At 35.0% G+C, this 25,936-nt stretch overlaps 1 protein-coding gene across 1 annotated transcript; it reads left to right on the top strand.

Annotated features, from left to right (window-relative positions):
- The first annotated feature begins 66 nt into the window (after positions 1 to 66).
- On the top strand, positions 67 to 6,812 carry LOC130827818 (alanine--glyoxylate aminotransferase 2 homolog 3, mitochondrial-like). The gene is made up of 9 exons (XM_057693676.1): positions 67 to 482; positions 1,860 to 2,090; positions 3,162 to 3,332; positions 3,856 to 3,999; positions 4,141 to 4,320; positions 4,925 to 5,150; positions 5,246 to 5,359; positions 5,614 to 5,700; positions 6,408 to 6,812. The coding sequence occupies exons 1-9, from the start codon at positions 267 to 269 to the stop codon at positions 6,449 to 6,451; spliced, it is 1,413 nt and encodes a 470-aa protein (XP_057549659.1). The 5' UTR covers positions 67 to 266; the 3' UTR covers positions 6,452 to 6,812.
- Positions 6,813 to 25,936: the final 19,124 nt, after the last annotated feature.

Genomic DNA, 25,936 nt, shown 5'->3' with positions numbered 1-25,936 from the left:
AAGGTATCAATTTTGATGCATATGATGATACAATTTATCCTTTTTTCGTGGGCTCTTGATACATGCCCTTCTTGTCCGTTGCAGAGACACGTGATGAAATCTCTGCATGTGGAAGTGGAATAAGCCTATTGGCTAATATTGCCAGTATCAGTTCAAGTCATAACCTGTGTCCATTCTCATCCCATATAATCTTTTGGCATTCTTCTTTTTTTCTCAATAATCTATACACATTTCTGCTTTTTCGGAACAAAAATCGAAAATAATTGATGGGTTACGTCGGAAAACTAATCAGGGGGGTATTATTGACCGGAAATGGTGGGATCCGTCGTTTCAACTCATCGCAGGCGGCGGCGGCTGTGACGGCGAAGATGCCTGCTTTTGATTACACACCGCCGCCTTATAGTGGGCCCTCTTCTGCTGAGATCCTAAAGAAGCGCAAAGAGTTTCTTAGCCCTTCTATGTTCACTTTCTATAATCACCCTGTAAGTTTTTTTTTCTTTTTTTTATTTTGTAAATTTAAAATATTAATTTTATATTTATTCATCATGATTTTTCTGAATGATTTTGTGTGGTACTTTGAAAAAATTTAAATCAAATTGGGTCTATAAAAATTAATTTTTATTTTAACTTATTGTGTATTTTTACTTCATCTATGTGAATAATGTATTTACATTGTATAATTTTTAATTTTTACTATATAATTAGCTTTATTGATTAGTGATTGATTGTTGCTTAAATTTATTTTGTATACTTTAAGTTTGCTACGCTCATGTAGTACATTCTACAAGAGAAAGTATATTAATTTTGTTTTAATTGCTTAATTATTGCCATCTAATGTTATTTAAGCTATCTTGATATGTTTTAATTTATATGGGTTGAATTGTCAAATTGAATTTAGAATGCATTTATATATTTAAAAACCATCATCATCATCCCAATGAGAGTTCTCTATGATCCAATTATATTAGTGGTGTAATTTGTAACTAGTAGGAATTGTATTGAAAGCTTTATGTGATTTTGATATCAAATTAAATCATGTTCTTTAGGAAATCACAAATCTTGATTCTCAAATCAGTAAACATCCTTTAAATAGTAATAAGTTTGATTAAAAGCTGGCCTAAACAATTTACTTGGTATCCTTTTGGTTGGGTTAATTGAATTTAATAAATGTGTATCTTTTCCCAAAAAAAAAAATGCTAATCTTATAGATATGGGTTGATCTATGTATTTGTTCTTTTCAAAATCTGTATATATTTGTATTATGAATTTTTTTCCCTATTTTCATTGCTAGGTTAATTATGATGTTTTGTAAATTACTATTTGATGATGGTTAGACTTGTTTGCTCAATATATTCGATCGCACAGGACCCCATAAAATTGAAGGCTTAATATTAAATTAAGTAGTATATGTTAAGTGTTAAAGATACAATGTTGTTAGAAAAATCTCTTTAAGTTTGGAAATTGTACAAGGCTTTTAAAAAGTTTTTCATATTGACTTGTCATTTACTTACCAGCCCGTCATGTATAAGACCGTCTCACGATGAGACGACCTGAAAACAAGAAGCCCAAAAGCTAAAAGTTTCTATTATTGGGCTATTTTTCCCAAGTATGAGGCATGCCTTACGGTTAGACGATCTCATACAAGAATTTGTGTTTACCAATAAAGTTTTTTACTGTTTGAGTAGCCAATCAAAAAGCGTATAAAAAGTCATTTACCAAACAACCAGCATCTGTGTTAATACGCTATATACTTTGTCTCCAAAATATATATTTTTTTTCTTCACATTAAGAGAATGATAATTTTTAATAATATTTATATAGTATTATTGATTCAATATATTTGTTTTTTGTGAGGACAGCTGAACGTGGTAGATGGGAGGATGCAGTATCTGTATGATGACAAAGGCAGGAGATATTTGGATGCATTTGGAGGGATTGCTACCGTGTGCTGTGGTCATTGCCACCCGGATGTGGTCGCGGCCATCGTCAACCAAATGCAGCATTTGCAGCACTCTACAATCTTGTACCTAAACCCAGCTATTGCTGATTTTGCTGAGGCTTTGGCCTCTAAATTGCCTGGTGATCTTAAAGTATGTCATGATCTTCTTTTTGGGTACTTTTATCCTTAGGTGTACTCTCTCCGTTCTTTTTTGTTCTTCTCGTTTACTTTTTACACAATTTTCAATGTTGGTTGGGAGTAGTTGGTTGATGTTTATTTCTAGTCTTTATTGGAGTACGTGTATTAATGTTATAATAGGACTGTAGCTTTGTTTTCATATTTTGACTTTTATTTACCTTTTAAATATTTACCCTCAATTCAAGCGGACTCTAAAAGGAAAAGACAGTGAGTATGTCTTTATGGCATGATTTTAGTTGATTCACTAGTGATTACATTACATGTATGATGGAAAAAGCCTTGATTTGAAAGTTTCGTGTTAAAGCATAAAATGAAGCTACCTTTTAGCCGAGAATCATGGGCTGGTCTATTGTTTGAAGGCTTTTCTTTTTCACCTTTGCGACAAGGGTTTAATTCTCACCACCCACATCAATCTCACCACCCACGTCAAGGATTGAAGGGAAAAGATGCATTCATGATGTAGCCAGTTTGATAGATTATTTTTCATTTGCCCTATGATATGATGTTTTGTTTCTAATTTACCCCAGTTATAACCTGTATGAGATTCTTCACTCACTAGATTGCATTTTCTAAATGAAGTGACTAAATTTGATAATGATAGTTTAACACATGTTTTTATTAGATCTGTTTATTCGGGTCATCGGGTCCATTTCGGATCACATGTTTCAGGTCGGTTTAAAATCAGGTTTTATTTCCACATTGATTTTTTGCATAATTTTAAATTCGTTTTGAAGTCAAGTTAAGTCGGGTTTAATTACAAGGTCGGTAAATATCGGGTTACCGGGTCTGTTTTGAACACCTCTAGTTTTCATAATAGGCTTGCTTGATTGAAGAAACTGACGTTTTCATAATTCGCCTATTTTATTAGTTTCTAATTTCTTCATTGATTATCTGATTTTTGTATACTACTTGTATGTACAAATTTTTACTGATTTTCTAAACCGAGGGAAAATTGTTGGCGATGAATTTGTACTTAGTATCTACATTTCTACTGATTAATCTCTGAATGTTCTTAATGGTGCAGGTTGTGTTCTTTACAAACTCCGGAACAGAAGCAAATGAGTTGGCCTTAATGATGGCAAGATTGTATACTGGATGCCAGGATATTATATCATTGAGGAATGCTTACCATGGAAATGCTGCTGGAACGATGGGTACCACTGCTCAATGCAATTGGAAGTTCAATGTCACTCAGGTTCAAATATCTGCTTCTTTCGGCTTCATACTCAATTTATCGACTCCATTTTGGGTTTTTGTTTTCGTTTATTGCTCTAGGATTCAACAACATTTCATAACCCCAATGTCATAAAGTGGATCCCACCTGCAGTTTGGAGGGTCAAATGTACTCAACTTTACCCTCGTTAGTGATAACAAAGAGGTTGTTTTCGATTGGGTGTTTGGCAAACGGCTGATAGCCGATTACAGTGGCTGATTTGACTAACTAATTTTATTAACGAGTTTGATCAGCTGTGTTCAAAAACAGCTTATTCATATCAATATGTTGTTGTTTCAATCAACTAGTTTACCAAACATTAGAACTAGCTGGTTTGCCAACTCAACCTTCCATATGTATCAAAATAAACTAAAAATTGCTTAATGAGCCATTTTGCCAAACACCCCCCAATATCATCTGCAACTTCTCATAAATTAAAAGTGCACATGATCTAATGCTTGCCGATCTTCTAATTTTCTCATAACCGAATCTGTGACTGTGACAGACCGGAGTCCACCATGCCATGAATCCTGATCCTTACAGAGGTCTGTTTGGAGTAGACGGAAAAATGTATGCAAAAGATGTTCAGGATATCATCCAATTCGGGACATCTGGTCATGTCGCAGGTTTCATCTGTGAAGCCATTCAGGTTAGTGCTGAAAATATATTCAATTGGGTGGTTGGGTTTGGAATCGGGTGAAGAAAACAACGTCAAAGCAAACAAATGGTGTCGGGTTTTTGCTTACATTTATCGGACATATACTAATTTACTGTTGTATTTATGTTGCAGGGAGTTGGAGGCATCATAGAATTGGCCCCTGGCTATCTTTCTAGTGTATATGACATTGTAAAGCAAGCCGGAGGACTTTTCATAGCAGATGAAGTTCAAGCGGGATTTGCTCGCACTGGGAGTCACTTTTGGGGTTTCGAGAGTCATGGGGTTGTCCCCGATATTGTTACCATGGCGAAGGTTGGTACTTCCTGTTCTTGTTGGTAATATGACCGAGGAAAGTCAGGTGCAAACTTAACCTATTTTTCTCGGCATAAACCTTTTCGAGCTATAACCTACTATTTTTTCGTAAATTCCTTTATTTAAGTTAATATTCCACAAGTATGACCGAAAGCACTTGTTGACCCAATATAATAGGAAAAAGTTGCTTTAAATTTTAATGGAAAATATTTCACAGTATCAGTGTAACATAATTCGACAGTTAATTCTCTTTTTGGATTCACGATTTCGGTCAAAATGACAGGAAAATAGCCCAAAACCGACCATAGTTTGCTTCCTTTGATTCGCGATTCGCAAGAAGATTAATGAATTATGTGACAGTGCTCAGTATTTTTTAGCTATTTTGTATCGATAGAAGTAAAATAATAACAAATTTATGACTCTTTGGGTCAAACTCGACTGACAGTTTTATCTGAAAGCATTGGTTGTTTGAAGCACAATCGTGTTCTTGTTATTTACAACTAAAAACACTTGGATAAGGCTACTTATGTTCTATTTGAACATTTTCAAAATTTAGATAGATTCTTGTCTCACTTTTTTCAGTGTTTTGATTTTGATTTTTCAGGGTATAGGGAATGGCATTCCCCTCGGTGCAGTAGTAACCACACCGGAAATCGCAAGTGTCCTAACTCGTCGTAGTTATCTCAACACGTTTGGTGGAAACCCTGTCTGCACTTCTGCAGGACATGCTGTTCTCAAAGTGATCGAGAAGGAAAGGCTTCAAGAAAATGCTCGTGTCGTTGGTACTCATCTCAAAAAACGACTCGCAACTCTGATGGACAAATACGACTGTAGGTCACTTGCCCTCATTCGGGTAAAATTGTTTTTCTTTCGAAATTTTCACTTAACATGCTGATATTTTTTCTTTTCTCGATATCCATCGTAGTAATTGGTGACGTGAGAGGAAGGGGATTGATGCTAGGGGTCGAACTAGTTACAGATCGCGAAAAGAAAACACCAGCAAAAGCCGAGATACTTCATGTAATGGACCAAATGAAAGGTGTGTGCTCCCCCCACCCGCTTCTTTGGACATTGTTATTCTCGTGTTCAGTGAAACATAATTCGCTAATTAGTTCGCCTTGTGACTTTTGGATTCGCTCAAAATGGTTCAAAAATAGCCTAAAACCGATCATAATTTGCTTTTCGATTCGAGATTTGCGAGGCGATTATCGAATCATGTGAAACTGCTCGTGTTCTTCGAGCTTGTGTTATAAGCTTTTCCATTGACTATGTTTCTTCATTTGAACTGTATAGAATTGGGAGTATTGGTCGGAAAAGGAGGATTTTATGGCAATGTATTCAGAATCACACCTGCCCTATGCTTCACCAAGGAAGATGCTGGTAAATCTGCTCCTTCAATCTAAAAATCGAGCTTTTACATGTGTGCTAGTCAAGACATGAAGTTTTGTTCGTCTTTTCATCCTTTTATGTTTTAAGACGCAATATCGTAAATGAGATTGTTCCGTAACATAACGGCCGTTTCATAATGGACTTTGAGCTTATCGAACTTCAAATCCCCGTCACGTAAGATGTGATTTAAAACCATGGAGTAACAACCATTATAAGTTTTTATTCTAACATATGTCTTTTTAAAGGGGTATTACGTTCTAAAAAGCCTGTTATAAGCTTTAATTTACATATATGGTCTAGAAAACTTTAATTACTAAGATAAAATGTATTTCATAAGTTAATAATTCAGATTGCGATATCTGCGAAATGAGTCGTAAAACCGCAAGGTTAGCGCTATTGCAATGACATCTGCATTTTTTTCTATGGGATGCTTGGCCATCAAATTTTGACCTGACCCAAAACAAGACGGAAAATTTGAACCTGAAATCTTGAAATGCTATGAAATGAATCTGCGTTTGTTCAAAATAGCCCCCTGAAGACCTAAGCAAAGAACACGACCCGACTTGATCAAAAACAACTCCTTCGAATTCGAGCAAAGATTTTCAGAACGAACTTTAACTCTTTTTATTTTATTTTATTTGTATTTCACTCCATTAATGAAGTTATCTTACCATATTTTTCCCTGGTTTTTGTTTCAGATTTCCTGGTGGATGTGATGGATTATGTAATGGGGAAAATGTAATTGTGAGGCATTATCATTTGAAGGTGTGAAGAAGTGATGCTATGAGTATAACATGTAATTGTTCATTGCATTTGGTAAAAGGTTGTGTACCAAGTCTATAGCTTCCTATTAGTGCATTTAGTCATTTTTATCTCTTGGTGAATTTGGGATCGATATGAACGATGATGAGTCAACACCTCGTTGTCTCTCCTACTCTATCATCTCGTAAATATGTAAAGTTAAGACCTTTTGTTAATGCATCGTAACTTTCATGGTGTATTCTAATATTCATTATTCAATCTTTTCAATCAAAAATTCGAGTGTTGTTTAACTTTTAGAATTACAGTAAATATCTGACGTATTAGTAAAGGCTATGTTTCGCATTGAATTTCATCGTGTGCTCCTTTCGGGTTGGGTTGGATAAGATGTTAGTATAAGATAATTTTTAGAGTTCATGTATTTTGATATTGACAAATCAATGTAAGTATAATCCTATATTCCACCAAATTGATCATTTGCAAAGAGAATCATTTTAGTCACATTTCTACTAGTACTTCTATACACAATACAAAGAGAACCTTCTTTTCTTAATGCCTTGGAAATTGACACTTAATGCCACTTTTTTGACTTCTACCAAAATGCAACATTATTCTTATAAAAAAAGATCTTTTAAAATTGCTTGTAGATAGATAATATTATCTCCAATTTTACACATGATTTACTAGTAATTATACGTTTTATTATACTTGCTACGGATAGTAATATTTCTCCACTGAATATGTCACCATCAGTAACAAGTATTTCAAAATGGAGGAATAATATATTTATTTACTCTCTTTAAATTGCCTAATTTTTTCTTTTTAATGTCCTATTGAATTTACTCCACTTTTATTTTTAATCCTAATCCATATTTTTAATCATGTGCAACTTTTCCATGAAATATAATTTTTTTTTAACCAATTTTTCTCATCTTTTTAGTCTCACCCCATTCACCATTTGTACTCTCACAAATCACGAAGAATGAAATAAAAAGTTGTCGATCACTACGTCAATCAACAATTTTTATTACCATCTCCATCCTCTCTTATATTTAAGAAATTATTCCCTATTCCGAAATTAAAATAAAAAACATCTAATAATATCATTATAAACAATTAAATCTGGAACCCATGATTATAATTCATACATACTCCACACCCCAGAATCGAAAACAACAACATTTAATTAATATTATGAAATCTAAAAACCAAATACTAATTAATAGAAAAATAAATATTTAATTAATACTACATAGCAATAAGACTGGAATTTCCAGTATACGTAAATCTGATTGATGAAGAATAAAGTGAAGAATTGTTGATGGGTACTTCCATAGATGAAGAAATTTGATGAATAACAGAAGATATGACTGAAACCAATTCATATAAGAATTCACCAAGTTGTGAGAACTTTATTATAAGACTTCTTCTACCAAATAAATACATAAAAATTGGTGATCTCAACCTCATTTTCTAACACCAAGATTATGATCTTATAATGATGATATTGTAGCTAAATCATTTTTGTGTTTTTTTTATGAATTATTTCCATAAACAAGAGAAAAAGAAAAGCAAGAGAAAGTAGGAGACAAAAATATTTTTCAGTTAAGTGGGGCATTTATAGATGTAAAGAAAGCACGAAAGAAAAAGAGACAATTTTTTTGTTCCTTAAGTGGGTTAGTAGTACTATTACTATACTGTACAAATATAGGAAGTATGAAAATCGAGTTTTGTTTTAGTTAGAATAAAAAAATTACTTTTAAAAAAAGTTTTGGGTTTGATTCTTACATATTCAGAAAGATCTTAAGTTTAATTTTCACTTATTTCTTTTCTTCCTCTATTAAGAAACCAACTTAATTATCAATTTAAACTTATGTTTTAGTTGATTTTTTAAGATGGTATCACAATTCACAAGCCCAAATCAAAGATTTGAATTTCATCTGTCACTTCTTTAAAACGGAAATATTAGCGTCAAGTATGAGTATACATTTATTGTATCTACACTTTTAACTCTAAATACTTTTGTACGAGGGAGTGTGAGATTATACATAATATATTGGGGCTTCAACCATAAATAAAAGGTTTTGCTTAAGTAAGTTCCTTTAACGTTCTATAAGGCTCTAATAAAAAAAAAAGTATATAAGTACTTCCATTAGTCCTACGAAATTGTACTATTTTAATTTAATAGAAGCATTAATTTATAATTAGAGAATAAGATAAAAAAAAAAAAATAAAAGTCAATCAAATAAATAGATTAATAAATTTGTAAATATGATTAAAATAAATAAAAAACTTACCAAAAGATAAGTGTAAAATGAGCACGATAAATTTATAAGGAAAATTTACCCAGAATAATCCAACCTATTCACGATTTTCCTACAATAATCCCAACTATCGATTAACCATGAATAATCTCAACTATTGACTCACTTAACCTGTGCTGTTGTTGCTCTTGTTTTTACCGGTGCAACAGGTAATTTTCTGGCATTTAGTCGGGATTATTGTAGGAAAATCGTAAATAGGTTGGATTATTCTGGGTAAATTTTCCATTTTTTAAAATATTTATCTTTTTTTTTTATATTCAAAATGACTTGCTACAATAGGTAGCAGGTCACCCGGGTGTACCCAAGGCAAAGACCCCTTTAAGTTCGGATTATTCATGGTTAATCGATAGTTGGGATTATTGTAGGAAAATCGTGAATAGGTTGGATTATTCTGGATAAATTTTCCAATTTATAATATATGGATTTAGTAGGGACAAAAGGAGATATGTCTACTTTTGATGGTTTAGAAATTTTGTAATTCTTTCATTTTGGATATAATTTAGTAGGGACAAAAGGAGATATGTCTATTTTTGATGGTTTTAGAAATTTTGTAATTCTTTCATTTTGGATATAATGAACTTTATTAAATAACTCATTAAATTATATATTTTTTTATGTGAAATTGTGAGCGACCTCATACCCACCATTTATTCATTATTTATGACGGGTAAAATTTTTATATTCATACATATCCATCCGCAACCCAACGATTCATACTCATACTCGCTTCATCCGAAGAAAAATACAAAATCCGTAAATTTTACACTTATTTCTAATTAAATAAAAGCCAATTAATAATAAAATGAAATGTGAAAAGTCGGTTATATAGAAATAGATAGACACTTATATGGGAAGATGTAGACACCTACTCAAAAATACTTGATCTCAACTACATGACTCAATGCCTCAAGGTATCAACTAATACTTTAATGGAAGATAGTTAGTCAAATTATGTATTTTGATATATCCACCTAGCAACCGTAATATTTTAACATTGTTTTTCTTGTTGACTTTTGTTATATATAAAAAAATATTAGTAATGGTATTTTTTGGTATTCAAAATGTTATATACTTTACTGTTCCAAATAAATAGGCTCTAAGTATATATGGAGGTGAAAATCAAGAAAATTAGGCAAAAATCATAAATAATTAAATATGTATAGTCTATGGGAAAATAAAAAAACAGAGTTCATAAAATGAAAATGTAAGTTATATTACTTATATATGTGGATGAGAATTAAAAGAGAGTGTGAATTATAGTCAAAAATAAAAATTAGACAAATTTAATAGTAAAAGTTAGACAAATTTAATAGTATAAACTAAAAGTAAAGTGAAACTAATTCTTTAATATCGAAACGAGTAAGTTGTAGGTGGACTAATAATTAATAAATCTTTTTTAATTTCTCTTGATGAATGATGATGATGTCAAACAATCTTTTTTCTACTTTATCTTTTCAATTGGTAATAGCTTAGTTCTTTACTTGTTAATTTTTTTAGATTTTTTAATAATAGATGGGTTATCAATAATAATAATAATAATAATAATAATAATAATAATAATAATAATAATATTGACTCTTCAAATTTCAATCAAAATTAAAACTATTTAATAACATTAATGAAATATTATTGGCATGTTGCTAGATAAGAGATGAGTCTTTTTAAATTTCAATGTTTGATAAGTAAAGTTTGCAGTCAAGAGAGTAATTATTTTATACTCAATATTTAAATTCATTTTTTCTTTTTGAATATTATTTTGACTATTTTATTTTAAATTTAATATGTATTTAAATTTTCATTTAAATTCGATTTTTATATGTGTCAGAAGAGTTTAAACTTAAATTCAGATAAAATTTGGTCTTTTTATCCTCCACTATATTATTAATAATTCACTAATTTATTGGTATGAAAAATAGTCAATGCTAACCAATTATTACTCGGACACTCGGATATTTTATGTTCGATATGTATTGTAAAAAAAATACTACTAAGCAGTCTAAAATATCAATGCAATATAATCCTTAATTGCTGTGAAATTAAAAGAGTGTTAAAGAGATTTGATCTATCTCAATTAGAACAAATAAAATACCACTTTCTCCGGATAAAGATTTTGAATTCAATTCTCACTTAGTTATAATAGTGTTTAAAGAAGTTTTGGTGAAAATCGAATCTTATGTTAGTTGGAGCATGTAATGTTAGACCTGTTTGCGGAATAGTAATACGAGTTTATATCGTAGAAATATATGAAAAAAGTATTTCATCATGGTAATTAAGACGGTAACATATTTCCCTCTTTCGTATGGTTGAGTGAAAAAGCAAATAAGCCTCCCTGGAACTAACAGACCGACTCGAAATTTACAAAGGGGGCTAACGAATATGCAGTATAAAAATCCCAACTCCAAAAGCGACCCTCCACAGTAATCCCAACGCAACGTATCACAACTCCAACTTGAATTTTCATTGTCGTCAAAAACAAAGCTTCTATGCATGTTCATCTTCCAAAATTATCGTCATCAGCATACAAGGTAACAAAAGGCCGGGTCGACAGTTGATACAAATATGGTATCAAAGACTGGGAACAGCACCAAGGGCCTGAAGGAACAAGACAGTGCTTTGGACTTTTCATCTACGCCAAATGCACATGGAACACAAGAGACCCCCATGGATACGCCTCAACAATCAGTTATGGGCCTAAAAACAACTAGCAAGGCCAAGGAAGCCAAGAACATCACAAGGAACAGCAACCAAGCCCCAACAGGACAGACAGACTACAAGAACAGAGCTACAGAGCTACCTAGCGAACAACTGACCTTGGTGAACCACTTGAGTTCAGACCGGGATCACTTAGACCGGAAGGAGGGCTGGAATGGTATCTCTCTACATGGGCCAAGCCACCAAGGGCCAAGGGTCTTACTAATAGTGCACCAGGAAGACAGTAGAGCAAGCTAAAGGAAGCCTGGTCATCGATTTGTAAAAGTCAGAATTTTGGCTAAGTGTTGAAGCTTTTCTGTTTGTTTCTGTTTGAGTCTTAGCCACGTGTATTTTGTTAGTTAATTGTAACGGCTAGTTTAGGATGCAAAGCCTATAAATACATGGGCTCTCTCTGTAATAACACACGCTTGTACATTGATTTGAGTTTAATACACTTGAGGTATTATTTTCAGAAAAAGGATTTTTCTGAAGTTTGAAGTTTGTTTACAAACTTCTTCAAGGGGTTGCGGAGCAGCCTTTTGGCCGGAGGGAAGTCTTATCATGGAGTGGTTTGAGTTCTCAAAGGCACCCAGCAATCAAGGTTTCATCATCCTTGCATTGTTTCTATCCTAGTTCGCTCATAGTTCACGTTTCACGGTGTTTGTTTCCCCTCATCAGAAAAACAAGAAACTCTTTCTTGGTTGTTTGTGTGAGTCAGTGTGTGTGTTCATTGGATTTCTGCGTGTTTGAGTGTTCCCTTAATCAAGATAATTGTCTTATCTTCATCCTTGCAATACACCCAGCAATTCCCACCCTTGAACACGCATCAACTTGGTATCAGAGCCCAGCCACGAATTGGGCAAAGATAGCACATATTGAGTTTCTGAGGAAAGAGGTTTCATTATTTCTGGGCATTTCAAAGGCAGCAGGATTGGGCGATTTTGAGGCATCGTGGAATTTTTCAATCAATCATTGAATTCACGACATTCAGGGAGTGATCTTCCTATTTCATTTTCATTGTCATTCATTTGTTTTTCATTAATTCGTATTGTCATACACAGAACATTTAATAAATTTCTGAATTTGGGATTCTTGCATTTTCGATTTTCGCATACATTTCATAATCATCATTTTCGTGCATTGCTGGTTAAATTAGCTGTCTCTGGTCGAGTGGATATGACCATGGAGGAAAGATTTGGGATATTGGAGGAGAATATGAGATTAGTCATGCAAACCCTAAATCAATTAAGGATCGACAGTCAACAGGACAGAACACCAAACCCTAATTTGCGACCCTACGAGGATAGAACGGTTAAGATTGATATTCCTGAATTCGATGGGCATTCCTATGACCCTGGGAAATATCTTGAATGGGAAGATCGAATGGACAATTACTTTGAATTCAAGAACACACCCCAGACCAACAGTACAAGCTAGCCAAGATCAAATTGATCAAATCGGCTGCTATATGGTTAGAAGGACTCCAAAAACGTAGGATTAGGGAAGAGAGGGGTAGGATTAACTCTTGGACCAAGCTCAAGAAACACATGAAAAGGAAATATGTCCCTACTTCATACAAACAACAGCAATACATCCAACTAAATGCCATGAAACAGGGAACAAAATCTGTGGATGAGTATAGAAATGAGTGGGAAAGGTTGTATGTGCTTTGTGACCCCCATGAGACTGAAGAGATGAGAGTGGGAAGGTTCATAGCTGGGCTAAGGGAGGAAATCAGGGATAGACTTATGACTACACCTGACCTCACAGTGCACATAGCCAGTTTGCAGGCTGTTGAGATTGAGAGACAAATCAACAGGGCAACTCACTCCCAAACCAGAGGCACAAGGACCTACACCCCAAGGAATGCAAGCACCATCCCTGCACCTAAGAGGGACACACAGAACAGTGGGTTAAAGGCTAGTACTACCAGAGGAGATTCCCCTACCAACCCTAAAGATGTGGTCTGTTTCAAATGTAATGGAAGGGGCCATTACAAAAGAGACTGCCCTAATGCAAGAGCCTTCACCATGAGGGAATGGAATGAAATTAGGCAGGACACCAAACCAAAGAAAATTTTAGTGGCCAAGAATGGGCAGGAAGAGGAGATGTACCCTCCAAATTTGAGTGATGATGATGGCACATACATAGAAGATAAGGAGGGGAAATGGCACAGGTTTGAAGGAGACACAGAAGAGGAGGAGGAAGATGAGGACCTAGAAAGAGTGATGCCTGAGGAAGAACATCTTAGCCTAGTTATTAGGAGGAGCTTTCACACCACACCCTTAGCCAAGAGATCAGACCAGAGGGAAAATATATTCCAAACCAAGTGCAAAATACAGGGGAAAGTGTGTGATCTTATTATTGACAGTGGGAGTGAGTCCAACTGTGTGAGCAGGCAATTAGTGACCGAGCTGAATCTGGATACCAAGCCTCACCCTCACCCTTATAAGATGAAGTGGCTTGACAACAAAGCAAGTGGGTCAGTGAGCAAGCAGTGCTTAGTGAGCTTGCAGTGCTTAGTGAGCTTAACCTTAGGGACTTATGTTGATGAAGTGATGTGTGATGTCTTAGACATGGATGCTTGCCATTTATTGCTTGGGAGACCTTGGCAATATGACAAAAAGACTACCCACAATGGCTACACCAACACTTACACCCTCAAACATGATGGGAAAAAGAAGGAGTTGATTCCCCTGCCCCCACACAGGGCTGTTCCCCCTAAACCAGCTAAGGCACCTATACATCTGATGACTAGAAAGGAATGTGAGAAGGAGATTGAAAGCAGAAAGGAGCTATACCTGTTGATCATGAAAGAAATACAAAATCAGCCCTCTATACCCCCTGAGCTACAGAGTCTGCTTAAGCAATTTGAGGATGTTTTCCCAAGTGACCTACCACCTGGTCTACCCCCTGTGAGAGGCATAGAGCACCAGATTGACCTTATTCCAGGAGCTAGCCTACCTAATAAGCCTGCCTACAGATCCAACCCCAAGGAAACTGAGGAATTACAAAGACAGGTCAATGAGCTAATACAAAGAGGCTATGTTAGGGAAAGTCTAAGCCCATGTGCTGTACCCACCTTGTTAGTACCAAAGAAAGATGGTACATGGAGGATGTGCATTGACAGTCGCAGCATGAACAATATAACCATTAAGTATAGGTTTCCTATACCAAGGATTGATGACATTCTAGATGAGTTGGGAGGTTCAGAGTGGTTTAGCAAAATAGACCTAAGGAGTGGCTACCATCAGATACGAATGAAACAGGGGGATGAATGGAAAACTGCATTCAAAACCAAGTATGGGCTTTATGAATGGCGGGTGATGCCCTTTGGCTTGACTGGAGCCCCTAGCACCTTCATGAGGCTGATGAATGAGGTGCTTAGACCCTTCTTGGGAAAGTTCATTGTAGTTTATTTGGATGACATTCTTGTTTACAGTAGGGGAGTCACAGAACACATAGAACACCTCCACAAATTATTTGAAGTTTTGAGAAAACAGAGGCTTTATGCTAAGCTTGAGAAGTGTAGTTTCCTCCTACCTGAAGTGAGTTTCTTAGGGTACATTGTAGGGAAGAAGGGAGTGAGAGTTGACCCTGCCAAGGTACAGGCTATACAGGAATGGCCTACACCCACTACCTTGACACAAGTAAGATCTTTTCATGGCTTAGCCTCTTTCTACAGAAGGTTTATAAAGAATTTTAGCTCTGTTTTAGCACCTGTAACAGAGTGTACCAAACAGGGGAGGTTTGAATGGACTCCTGCTGCTCAAAGGGCCTTTGAAACCCTCAAAGAAATGATGTGCAAAGCCCCCATCCTGAAGCTGCCTGACTTTACCAAACCATTTGAGTTGGAGTGTGATGCCAGTGGGGTAGGGATTGGAGCTGTGCTTGTTCAAGAAGGGAGACCTATTGCTTTCTTTAGTGAAAAGTTAAACCACAGTAGGCTGAACTATTCCACTTATGATAAGGAGTTCTATGCAATTGTTAGGGCTTTTGAGCATTGGTCCCATTACTTGAGGATACAACCATTTGTCTTGCACACAGACCATGAATCCTTAAAGCATATCAATAGTCAACACAAACTGAACAGTAGGCATGCTAGATGGGTGGAGTTCATGCAGACATTTGATTTTTCAGCTAAGTATAAGGCAGGGAAAACCAACATTATAGCTGATGCCCTCAGTAGAAAGTATCAATTGCTTGGGATAGTAGGATCCAGAATATTAGGCTTTGAGTTCATCAAGGATCACTACTCTGCTTGTTCTGACTTTTCTGAAATATATCAGCTATGCAAAGAGAAGCCTCAGGGCTTATTCAGTATTCACCAGGGTTTCCTTTTTAAAGGGAATAGGTTGTGTATACCCAAACTTCCCCTAAGAACTATCTTGGTGAAGGAAGTACATGAGGGTAGCATTGCAGGCCATTTTGGAATCCAAAAAACATTGGACATGCTTGCTAAACATTTTTATTGGCCTAAGATGCTGGGCACAGTAGGCAAACATGTGCTAAGATGTGAACCTTGCCTTAAGGCTAAGGTAACTTTCCACAAAGGGGAGTATATGCCCTTGCCCATTGCACAAAGACCCTGGGAACACCTCAGTATGGATTTTGTGATGGCTCTTCCTAAAACTAAAAGAGGAAAGGATGCTATCTTGGTGGTTGTTGACAGATTTTCTAAGATGTCTCATTTTATTGCATGCACTAAGATAGATGATGCACAACATATTGCAAAATTGTTCTTTGCTGAAATTGTGAGATTGCATGGCATACCCAAAACTATTGTTTCAGATAGAGACAGTAAGTTCCTAAGCCATTTTTGGAGGAGTTTGTGGAAGATGTTGGGCACTAAACTATTGTTTAGCACCGCTTACCACCCACAAACGGATGGCCAAACAGAAGTCACTAATAGGACTCTAGGTACTCTGCTCAGAATTTTGGTAAAGGACAACATTAGGGAATGGGACTTAAAGCTTTGTCATGCTGAATTTGCATATAACAGAGCACCCAGTCAGGCTACCAAATTCTCACCATTTGAATGTGTTTATGGCATCAACCCTTTACTTCCTGTATCTCTCATTAATTTACCTATGTGTGACAGCAAAGGAATAGGAGCTGAGGAGATGATCAAGCAAATGGAAGCAGTCCACAAGCAAGTGCATGATAACCTGGAAAGCACAAGTGCAAAGTACAAAAAGAAAGCAGACAAGCACATGAGAATCAAACAAGCCATCAAAGAAGGAGATCTTGTATGGGTGTACCTGAGGAAAGAAAGATTCCTCCAGCTCAGGAGGAACAAATTGATGCCCAGAGCCATAGGCCCCTATCCAGTAAAGAAGAAGTATGGGGAGAATGCATTTGAAGTTCAGATCCCAGCAGAGTACAATATCTCCCACACATTCAACATCGGAGATTTGACTCTACATGAACCTGCACAAGAATTGAGAACAATTCTCTCCCAAGAGGGAGGAGTTGATACAAATATGGTATCAAAGACTGGGAACAGCACCAAGGGCCTGAAGGAACAAGACAGTGCTTTGGACTTTTCATCTACGCCAAATGCACATGGAACACAAGAGACCCCCTTGGATACGCCTCAACAATCAGTTATGGGCCTAAAAACAACTAGCAAGGCCAAGGAAGCCAAGAACATCACAAGGAACAGCAACCAAGCCCCAACAGGACAGACAGACTACAAGAACAGAGCTACAGAGCTACCTAGCGAACAACTGACCTTGGTGAACCACCTGAGTTCAGACCGGGATCACTTAGACCGGAAGGAGGGCTGGAATGGTATCTCTCTACATGGGCCAAGCCACCAAGGGCCAAGGGTCTTACTAATAGTGCACCAGGAAGACAGTAGAGCAAGCTAAAGGAAGCCTGGTCATCGATTTGTAAAAGTCAGAATTTTGGCTAAGTGTTGAAGCCTTTCTGTTTGTTTCTGTTTGAGTCTTAGCCACGTGTATTTTGTTAGTTAATTGTAACGGCTAGTTTAGGATGCAAAGCCTATAAATACATGGGCTCTCTCTGTAATAACACACGCTTGTACATTGATTTGAGTTTAATACACTTGAGGTATTATTTTCAGAAAAAGGATTTTTCTGAAGTTTGAAGTTTGTTTACAAACTTCTTCAAGGGGTTGCGGAGCAGCCTTTTGGCCGGAGGGAAGTCTTATCACGGAGTGGTTTGAGTTCTCAAAGGCACCCAGCAATCAAGGTTTCATCATCCTTGCATTGTTTCTATCCTAGTTCGCTCATAGTTCACGTTTCACGGTGTTTGTTTCCCCTCATCAGAAAAACAAGAAACTCTTTCTTGGTTGTTTGTGTGAGTCAGTGTGTGTGTTCATTGGATTTCTGCGTGTTTGAGTGTTCCCTTAATCAAGATAATTGTCTTATCTTCATCCTTGCAATACACCCAGCAATTCCCACCCTTGAACACGCATCACGACAGCACCAGCTGCAAGCAGCATCTGATTGGGATGGAAGGCGAGACAGCTCACAGGTCCAATCTTATGAGCCATGAATGTTGGATGGTACCAAATGAAGCCTAGTTGTTCACCATCTAGATTGAAGACTGGCTATGATAAGAGCATGTCGATGAACAGCTAAGGCGGTAAGTGAACCCCTGTGGGAATTAATTGTGCGGTAGGAACTGAATATCACCAGCCTGAGATGCACTAACAATATGAAGATAGGAAAGTTACAACACATGATTAGATTGGGGATTCTACTGAAAACGACGATGTATTAGAGTTCGAACAATGTGTTTCAAACTCCAATATTGCCAAGATCGAGTGTATGAGGTTTTGTGACAAACAAATTACGCTATAAATGATATTGATGTTTGTAGGAGAATGTAAAACAATAAAACGACACAAAAATTTAACGAGGTTCACCCAACTTAGGCTACGTCCTCCGGTGTATAGTATCTCTTATATTATCAAAGGAGTTCAAAGAACTCTCAAATATGGAGAATTACAATAGAGAAGAGATATAGGCTAGTGTTTGGCTTGGGGTGTATTTTGTGGATGATTACAATGTGAATGAGAGCTCTCTATTTATAGGAGAGATCACACTAAGTAACATTAAGTACATTAAAGCTATGAATAAATGATAATGAAATATCCCCAAGAACTTGAAGAGTCAAAAACAGCATCCTAAGAGTATCAGAGACATCGCTCGACCAAAGCAGAGGCTCGCTCGGTCGAGCGGACTACAGGAAGTTTCTGGTTACATTCTGTCTGCTTGCTCGACCCATTCTAGAGCTCGCTCGGTCGAGCGAGCTGGTCGAGCGGCACTTCAGAAGGCTTCTGACAGTATTGCTCAACTTGCATAGTAGAGCATCTTAAACCTTTGAACTTCTTCATTAGGTCCATAACTCGCATGAATAACTCATACTTTATTACCTCATTAATCTATACTTTAATCATCATCATAAACCACAATCATCAAGACTCATCTTAATACACCCATTCATGACATACTTATGGGATTCCATCCCAAGAGTCACCACATGAATGCACCCATCATATGTGCACTCAAGTCACACCATTCATAACATCTACAATTGTGGCAATAGCCAACCACCACAGTTGTTTTAATCCAGAAATGTCCATATTCAGAACAGTTCTCGAATCTCAGCTATCGCCAATCTTCACCATTTCCTAATTTATTCAAGATGAGTTCAAGTTCATCAGCATAATCAATTATTTGGCAGGTACTCACCAATGTGTCTTAAGCAACATGCATCAATTTGAAAACACTAACCAAGTCTGACATGGTCTCTAGAAACCCAAAGTGTTTCGTCCTCTTTTGCCTCCTCATTTGCTTCTAACCACAAGCAAAACTTCACCAGTTTAAGTGATGAATAATGTCAATAATCATAATGTATTAAGTATTTTAAAACAGAGAAAATATTACAATTTATCATTTAATGGTGTAGGAATGCAACTCTTATACATAATAATATTAATTTACATTGCTAATGGTAATAACTATAGTTGTACGATATTCACAACTAAAGGTTTCGCAAACAACTATGCACCTACTTTCTGACAAGGAGGCCCTCGGGAATATTCGTTAAAAAGGGTCAGTTATTAGGACAAGAAACTCATCTTTATTACTCATGTTAGAGCACGTGTGTCGTATTGTTCCATAAGCCAACACACTTGTTTTTTTTTACAGTTAATCCAAATTTAGTTTTAAAATGACAAACTTGTTAAAATAATCTAGAAAAATCTAGGATTTTAATTAAATATAAAAATATCTAAACTAAAGAATTAAAAAATAAAAATATCTAAGATAATATAATGGAAGATCCTAGAAAAAAAATTAAAAATATCTAAGATATTTTAGTAAACTTGCACTATAAATACCCATTGATATCTAAGATATTTTAGTAAACTTGCACTATAAATACCCATTGATGTAATCAATTTTTTGTGCAATGAAGAACATATCCATTCTACATATTCACTCATCTTCCTCTCCAAATAAATCCATTCACTATTTTACCATCTAAATTTTCCTACATTTGGTATCAGAGCAAGCCAAGAGTAGAACACCTCAAAGTGTTCGGATGCGTAGCTTATGCCCACATCTCGAAGGAGAATCGGGAAAAGCTCGATGAGAAGGAAGAAAAATGCATATTCATTGGATACAGTCACGAAACAAAAGGATATCGCCTTTACAAGCCTGAATCTAAACAATTAATCATCTCTAGAGACGTAATTTTCGACGAAGCAGCCGAATGGACGTGGAAAGAAAAAGAAACTGAAGCTCGCGAAGGAGATACTCTCCTAAGAGATCCAAGTGAAGAAGACGGAGCAGACCAACCAACAAACCCATCATCTCCGAGTCCAAGTACACCTGAAAGTACAAGATCATTCCCAAGCTTAAGAAGCCAAACATCACGTTCAACTCCTCAACATCAAGAAGCCCGAAGATCAACACGAGATCGGCATCCGCCATTATGGTTACAAGATTACCATTGTGACCAAGCAATGATGGCTCTCTTCTCTAGTGAGCCACAAACATTTCATTAAGCAGCACAAGAAGAAACATGGATTGAGGCTATGAACGAAGAAATCAAAATGATTGAGAAGAATCACACATGGAAACTTGTAGACAAACCACAAGACAAGGAAGTCATCGGACTCAAGTGGGTCTACAAGGTGAAACATAATGATGATGGCTCCATCAACAAGTACAAAGCAAGGCTCGTAGCAAAGGGATATGCGCAAAAACCAGGAATCGACTTCAACGAAACATATGCACCAGTTGTCCGCATGGAGACAATCAGAACAGTCCTGGCATTAGCAGCACAGCATCAGCTACTAGTCTTTCAACTCGATGTCAAATCATCATTTCTAAATGGAGAACTCGAAGAAGAAGTGTACGTTGAGCAACCGCAGGGATAAGTCATCAAAGGCCAAGAAGACAAAGTATATCGCCTTCGAAAAGCTCTGTACGGACTCAAACAAACACCCAGAGCGTGGAACAGCAACATCGACAATTATCTTTTCCAGCATGGTTTCATCAAGAGTCCGAGTGAACCTTCACTATACATCAAGACACAAGGTAACAACTTTCTCATTTTATGCTTGTACGTGGATGATCTAATCTATACAGGCACACACCCAACGATGATCGAAGAATTTAAAAAGGCTATGATGAAGGAGTACGAGATGACAGACCTTGGTACAATGAAATACTTCCTTGGCATACAAATCAAACAAAGCCCAGGAAGAATATTTCTATCACAAGAGAAATATGCAGAAGATCTTCTCAAGAAATTCAACATGGGTGAATGTAAACCGCTGGCTACACCAATGGCAATCAATGAGAAGTTATCAAAGTACGATGGCAAACCAAAAGTCGACGGAGCAATGTATCGAAGCTTGGTCGGCTCTCTTATCTATCTCACACATACAAGACCAGATATAGTCAACGCTGTCAGCATCGTATCCAGATTCATGAGTGAACTGAGCAAGGATCATCTAACAGCAGCAAAGAGGATTCTCAGATACATTAAGGGAACAAAAAGCTATGGGATCATGTACGAAACTGAAAAAGATTTCAAGCTCACAGGATACACCGATAGCGATTGGGCTGGAAGCGTGGATGATAGAAAAAGTACAAGCGGGTACGTATTTCAGCTTGGAAACAAGGTGGTCTCATGGTCATCAAAAAAACAGGCGACAATAGCTTTATCATCAGCAGAAGCAGAGTACATTGCAGCAACAAGTGCAGCATGTGAAGCAGTCTGGCTAAGAAGGATATTAATCGATCTACAACATAAGCAAGAGACACCAACTACAATGTTCTGCGACAACATGTCAACAATAGCAATGACGAAGAATCCAGTGTTTCATAGCAGATCAACATCGAGATACGACATCACTACATTCGTGAGTTAGTAGATAAGAAAGAGATCGAACTACAATTCTGCAAGACGGGGGAGCAGCTCGCAGACATTTTCACAAAACCCATATCAACTGATAGATTTATCGATTTCAGAAGACGACTTAAAGTTCAAGATTTTTCAGATTAGGGGGAGTGTTAAAATAATCTAGAAAAATCTAGGATTTTAATTAAATATAAAAATATCTAAACTAAAGAATTAAAAAATAAAAATATCTAAGATAATATAATGGAAGATCCTAGAAAAGTAATTAAAAAATTAAAAATATCTAAGATATTTTATTAAACTTGCACTATAAATACCCATTGATGTAATCAATTTTTTGTGCAATGAAGAACAATATCCATTCTACATATTCACTCATCTTCCTCTCTAAATAAATCCATTCACTATTTTACCATCTAAATTTTCCTACAAAACTTAGTGAATCATGTATGCGGTCACGTATCACTCAATGTCCTTTTCAAAAAAATCTTGAACATGACATAACTGTGGTCCAATGCAACGGTTAGCAAACTCCGCCATGCTAGACCATCAGATTTCGGTAACATGGTTACAATAGATACATTTTTCGATTTTTAGTGATTATAACTCGTAATAAACTTTGTGATAATAAATAATAAATTAGCTAAACTATGTGCCTATATGATTCGAATTTACCAGTATCAACTTTCTATAATTTTTAAACATATCAATAACCGCCTTGGACAATCAAATCATACTATATGCTAAAACAATAAAAGACTTGGAAACGTGCCACCGAAACAATAAAAGTTTTCCCTCCTAATTCTACTACTTAAATTTTATTGTAGGTAATTTTCTATCTTTAATTTTATTAATTCATCATGTATCTATCTATCTATACATCACATCATACTATATACTAAAGCAAAGAAAATTTTGACACATGTCACTGTAACAAGATAGATTATTTTAGTTTATTAAATTTCAGATGGGATATTCATACGCTAATAGCGATTAGAAGTCAAATATTCTCTTGTTAACTAAATAAGTTTTATTGATGATTTTGTTATTTATTTTATCTATTTATTTCGATAATAATTTTTTTTATTTTTTTATTTTTTATATTACCGAGCATTGTACCATTGCTATAAAACAATGATTTAAGAGTCATATAATCATACTATATTTTAAAGCAATAGAAGATTTGAACACGTGTCACTGCAACAAGAAAAATTTTCTCTTCCAATTCTACAACTTATTTTGATTAGAATGTTTTTTATATTTTATTTTTTATATCACCGGTAATTGTACCATTGCTATAAAACAATCATTTAAAAATCATATAATAACTTAATTACATATATAAGATTAATAATTTTTTATTTAAATAATTAATAAATCGTGTTTGACACGAAAACCTATTTAGTAAAACATTAAAACACGAGTACGTATTTTATTCTTCCATTATAATTATTTTATGACAAAATTATAAGAAACTACCTAATCTATATGTCTTTTTTTAAAAACTACCTTACTTAATTTTATTTTTTTTTGCAAAAAACTACCTAATATAATACAAATGTTTGCAAATAACTACCTATTAACGATTATCGATTGTTGACTGCTATCTTAACCCTTTGAGCAGCACGTGAGTGTCACGTAACTAATTAAAACACTCCTTTTTCATCTTCAATAACCATTGTTGTTTCAACACTATTGATTCCAGATAATCAGATGAGAGAAAGTGTGGTAGAAATAGTGCCTTGAATGCATGACCATTGACCATAGTTAGATGCTTGGTACAGCAGCAGCTCATTTTTTGCTATCTGTGCTTCAAACTCGCTTATCTTTCCGCATCTCACAAACTTGATTGTATGTATCTCCATTAAAGCCATCAATAGTACTCAGCAACTTTATTTCATTAAGAATAAGCAAATTCTGCATTTTAAGCATTAATGTTGCTTTGAATTCGATCGATTTTCTGTTGAGCTTTCTTCCTGAATTTCTCCATTATAATAATCAAACGCATTTTTTCACATGCATATACATCTAGAATTTCTGCGATCGAGGAAAAGTTTGACCTTCAATTTCTCATCTTATTGATCCAACTAATTTTATGAAACCTAACAAATTATTCAGACATAACAACAATCAATTCACAAATTGCAAAATAAAAAACAACAAATTTAAAAATAAAACGTAGCAATTGGATTGAAAATGCTAAAATGAAAAAAAAATGCAGATTAACCCTAAAATATAAGAATGAACTAGAAAACCATAATTAAGAAGTAGTACGTACCAGTATAAGTTAGATCGTTAAAAGAGAAGAAATAAAGAGGAGAGTGTTTTAATTAGTCACGTGACACTCACGTGCTGGTCAAAGAATAAAGGTAACAGTCAACAAACAATAATCGTTAACAGGTAGTTATTTGCAAACATTTGTATTATATTAAGTAGTTTTTTGCAAAAAAATTTACATAAGGTAGTTTTTTTAAAAAGGACGTATAGATTAAGTAGTTTCTTATAATTTTACCTTATTTTTATTTAATATTGTTATTATTATTATTATTATTTAGGCATTAGAAATAAGAGGGTTAGTTAAAAATCAAACTCGAAACTTTACATAAGTAATAATATTATGAAACATAATTCTTTGTTTCAGCTAAGATAACAACGTACAAAAGACTACAAAACCCACAATAAAGTGCATTTTCCAATTTGGTTGATAATTGGTTGTTTGATTATGAGTTTTTTTGTGTAAATTTATTCGTTTTACTCTCTTTGGTATTCTGTATTTGATTACTAATTTCTGTTAATTTATATTCAGATTCGATTTGTCTCATCTCTGCAATTTTAGTTTTCAGTTATGGGAACAAGAACTCAAAACTTTTTTGAATGGATAATATTTGATGAAGATTGTTGGTAACAAGTTTAGGTTGTGTCTGATTTTCCAATCTTTGGGCGAAATTAATTTTCTATTGTTTGGTTTGATGCAAATTGATCATGCTAGAATGGGAGAAATGGAGATGTTGGTAATTATATAATGAGGTAAATGTCTATAATTGAATGGAAAACTATTTTCAACCATAATTTTTCATTGTAAATCTAATAATGAAAATGGAGAAATTAGTTTTTCGGGAAATATTTTCCTCAAAACCAAACACCCATTTGAGCTTTGTAAATCCAATAATTTTTTATGAATATGAGAAAAAGTGTACAAGGATTTTTTTTGTTATAGACTAAATTGGAGTAAAAATACATAATTATTCTTAAGACTTGGTTTTGTTTAACATATGTTTTTGAAAGTTTATTCGTAAAATTAGTATTCAAGAGCTAGAGTGATGTGAATTAGTGGCTTTCTTTACTATGTTGCTTGATTGATTCGTTGAAACCTTAGCTGAAACTCCAACAGCAAGAGTTTATCGAGTCGAGTTGAGTAGAAACTTTGTTGAGTCAAGCTCTAAAATTCACCTTGATAGAGGTGAGTTCGATCATTTCCTAGCGTACTCAATGGCTTGCACTATTGAAAATGATGATAACATGAATTGAAGCATGGAGTGATTTGTTTTGAATCACTTGATAAAGTGAGTATTGGGATGATTTGAGATGGCTTGAACAAGGCAAATGAAAGCTCAATGAAGGCCCTAAGTCGTGCCTTGAACGAGGCACACAAAGAGGATCAAAGCTGCTCGAGCAAGGCAGCAACACATGAAGTCAGCAGGTGTAGGAAGGTGCTGCTCGACCACCCGAGCAAGTTAGTGTAACACCTCGAGATTTTAATGACGTAATTAATTAATATTGTAATAACTTTTAGAGATTTTATAATTACATTAAACTATTTTTAGCGAATTTTAGTATATTACTTTCATACACCAATTTAAATGTCAATATGCTAATATAAAAAAATAGAGTTGCGATTATAAAAATAAGGATGGTTCGAATAAAAATTATTACTTTATTTATTTTGTGAGCATATTTAAGTTGGGTCTTTTAGTTGGGCCTTACAAAGAGATTAATCAAAAATAAATAAATAAATAAGTAAACAAATAAATAAATATATATACATA

This window comes from Amaranthus tricolor, chromosome 11 (assembly GCF_026212465.1).
Source record: "Amaranthus tricolor cultivar Red isolate AtriRed21 chromosome 11, ASM2621246v1, whole genome shotgun sequence".
NCBI classification, from domain to species: domain Eukaryota; kingdom Viridiplantae; phylum Streptophyta; class Magnoliopsida; order Caryophyllales; family Amaranthaceae; genus Amaranthus; species Amaranthus tricolor.
Note: the sequence above shows the minus strand (reverse complement) of the source record. Positions and strands in the feature narration are given on the sequence as shown.

What these genes read in the sequence shown, in the direction of transcription:
- LOC130827818 (XM_057693676.1), top strand. Translation starts at nt 267, where the DNA reads ATGGGTTACGTCGGAAAACTAATCAGGGGGGTATTATTGACCGGAAAT. An exon ending in TCATCTGTGAAGCCATTCAG is followed by an intron (nt 4,000 to 4,140) that starts GTTAGTGCTGAA and finishes TTTATGTTGCAG; the next exon opens with GGAGTTGGAGGCATCATAGA. An exon ending in TGTAATGGACCAAATGAAAG is followed by an intron (nt 5,360 to 5,613) that starts GTGTGTGCTCCC and finishes TGAACTGTATAG; the next exon opens with AATTGGGAGTATTGGTCGGA.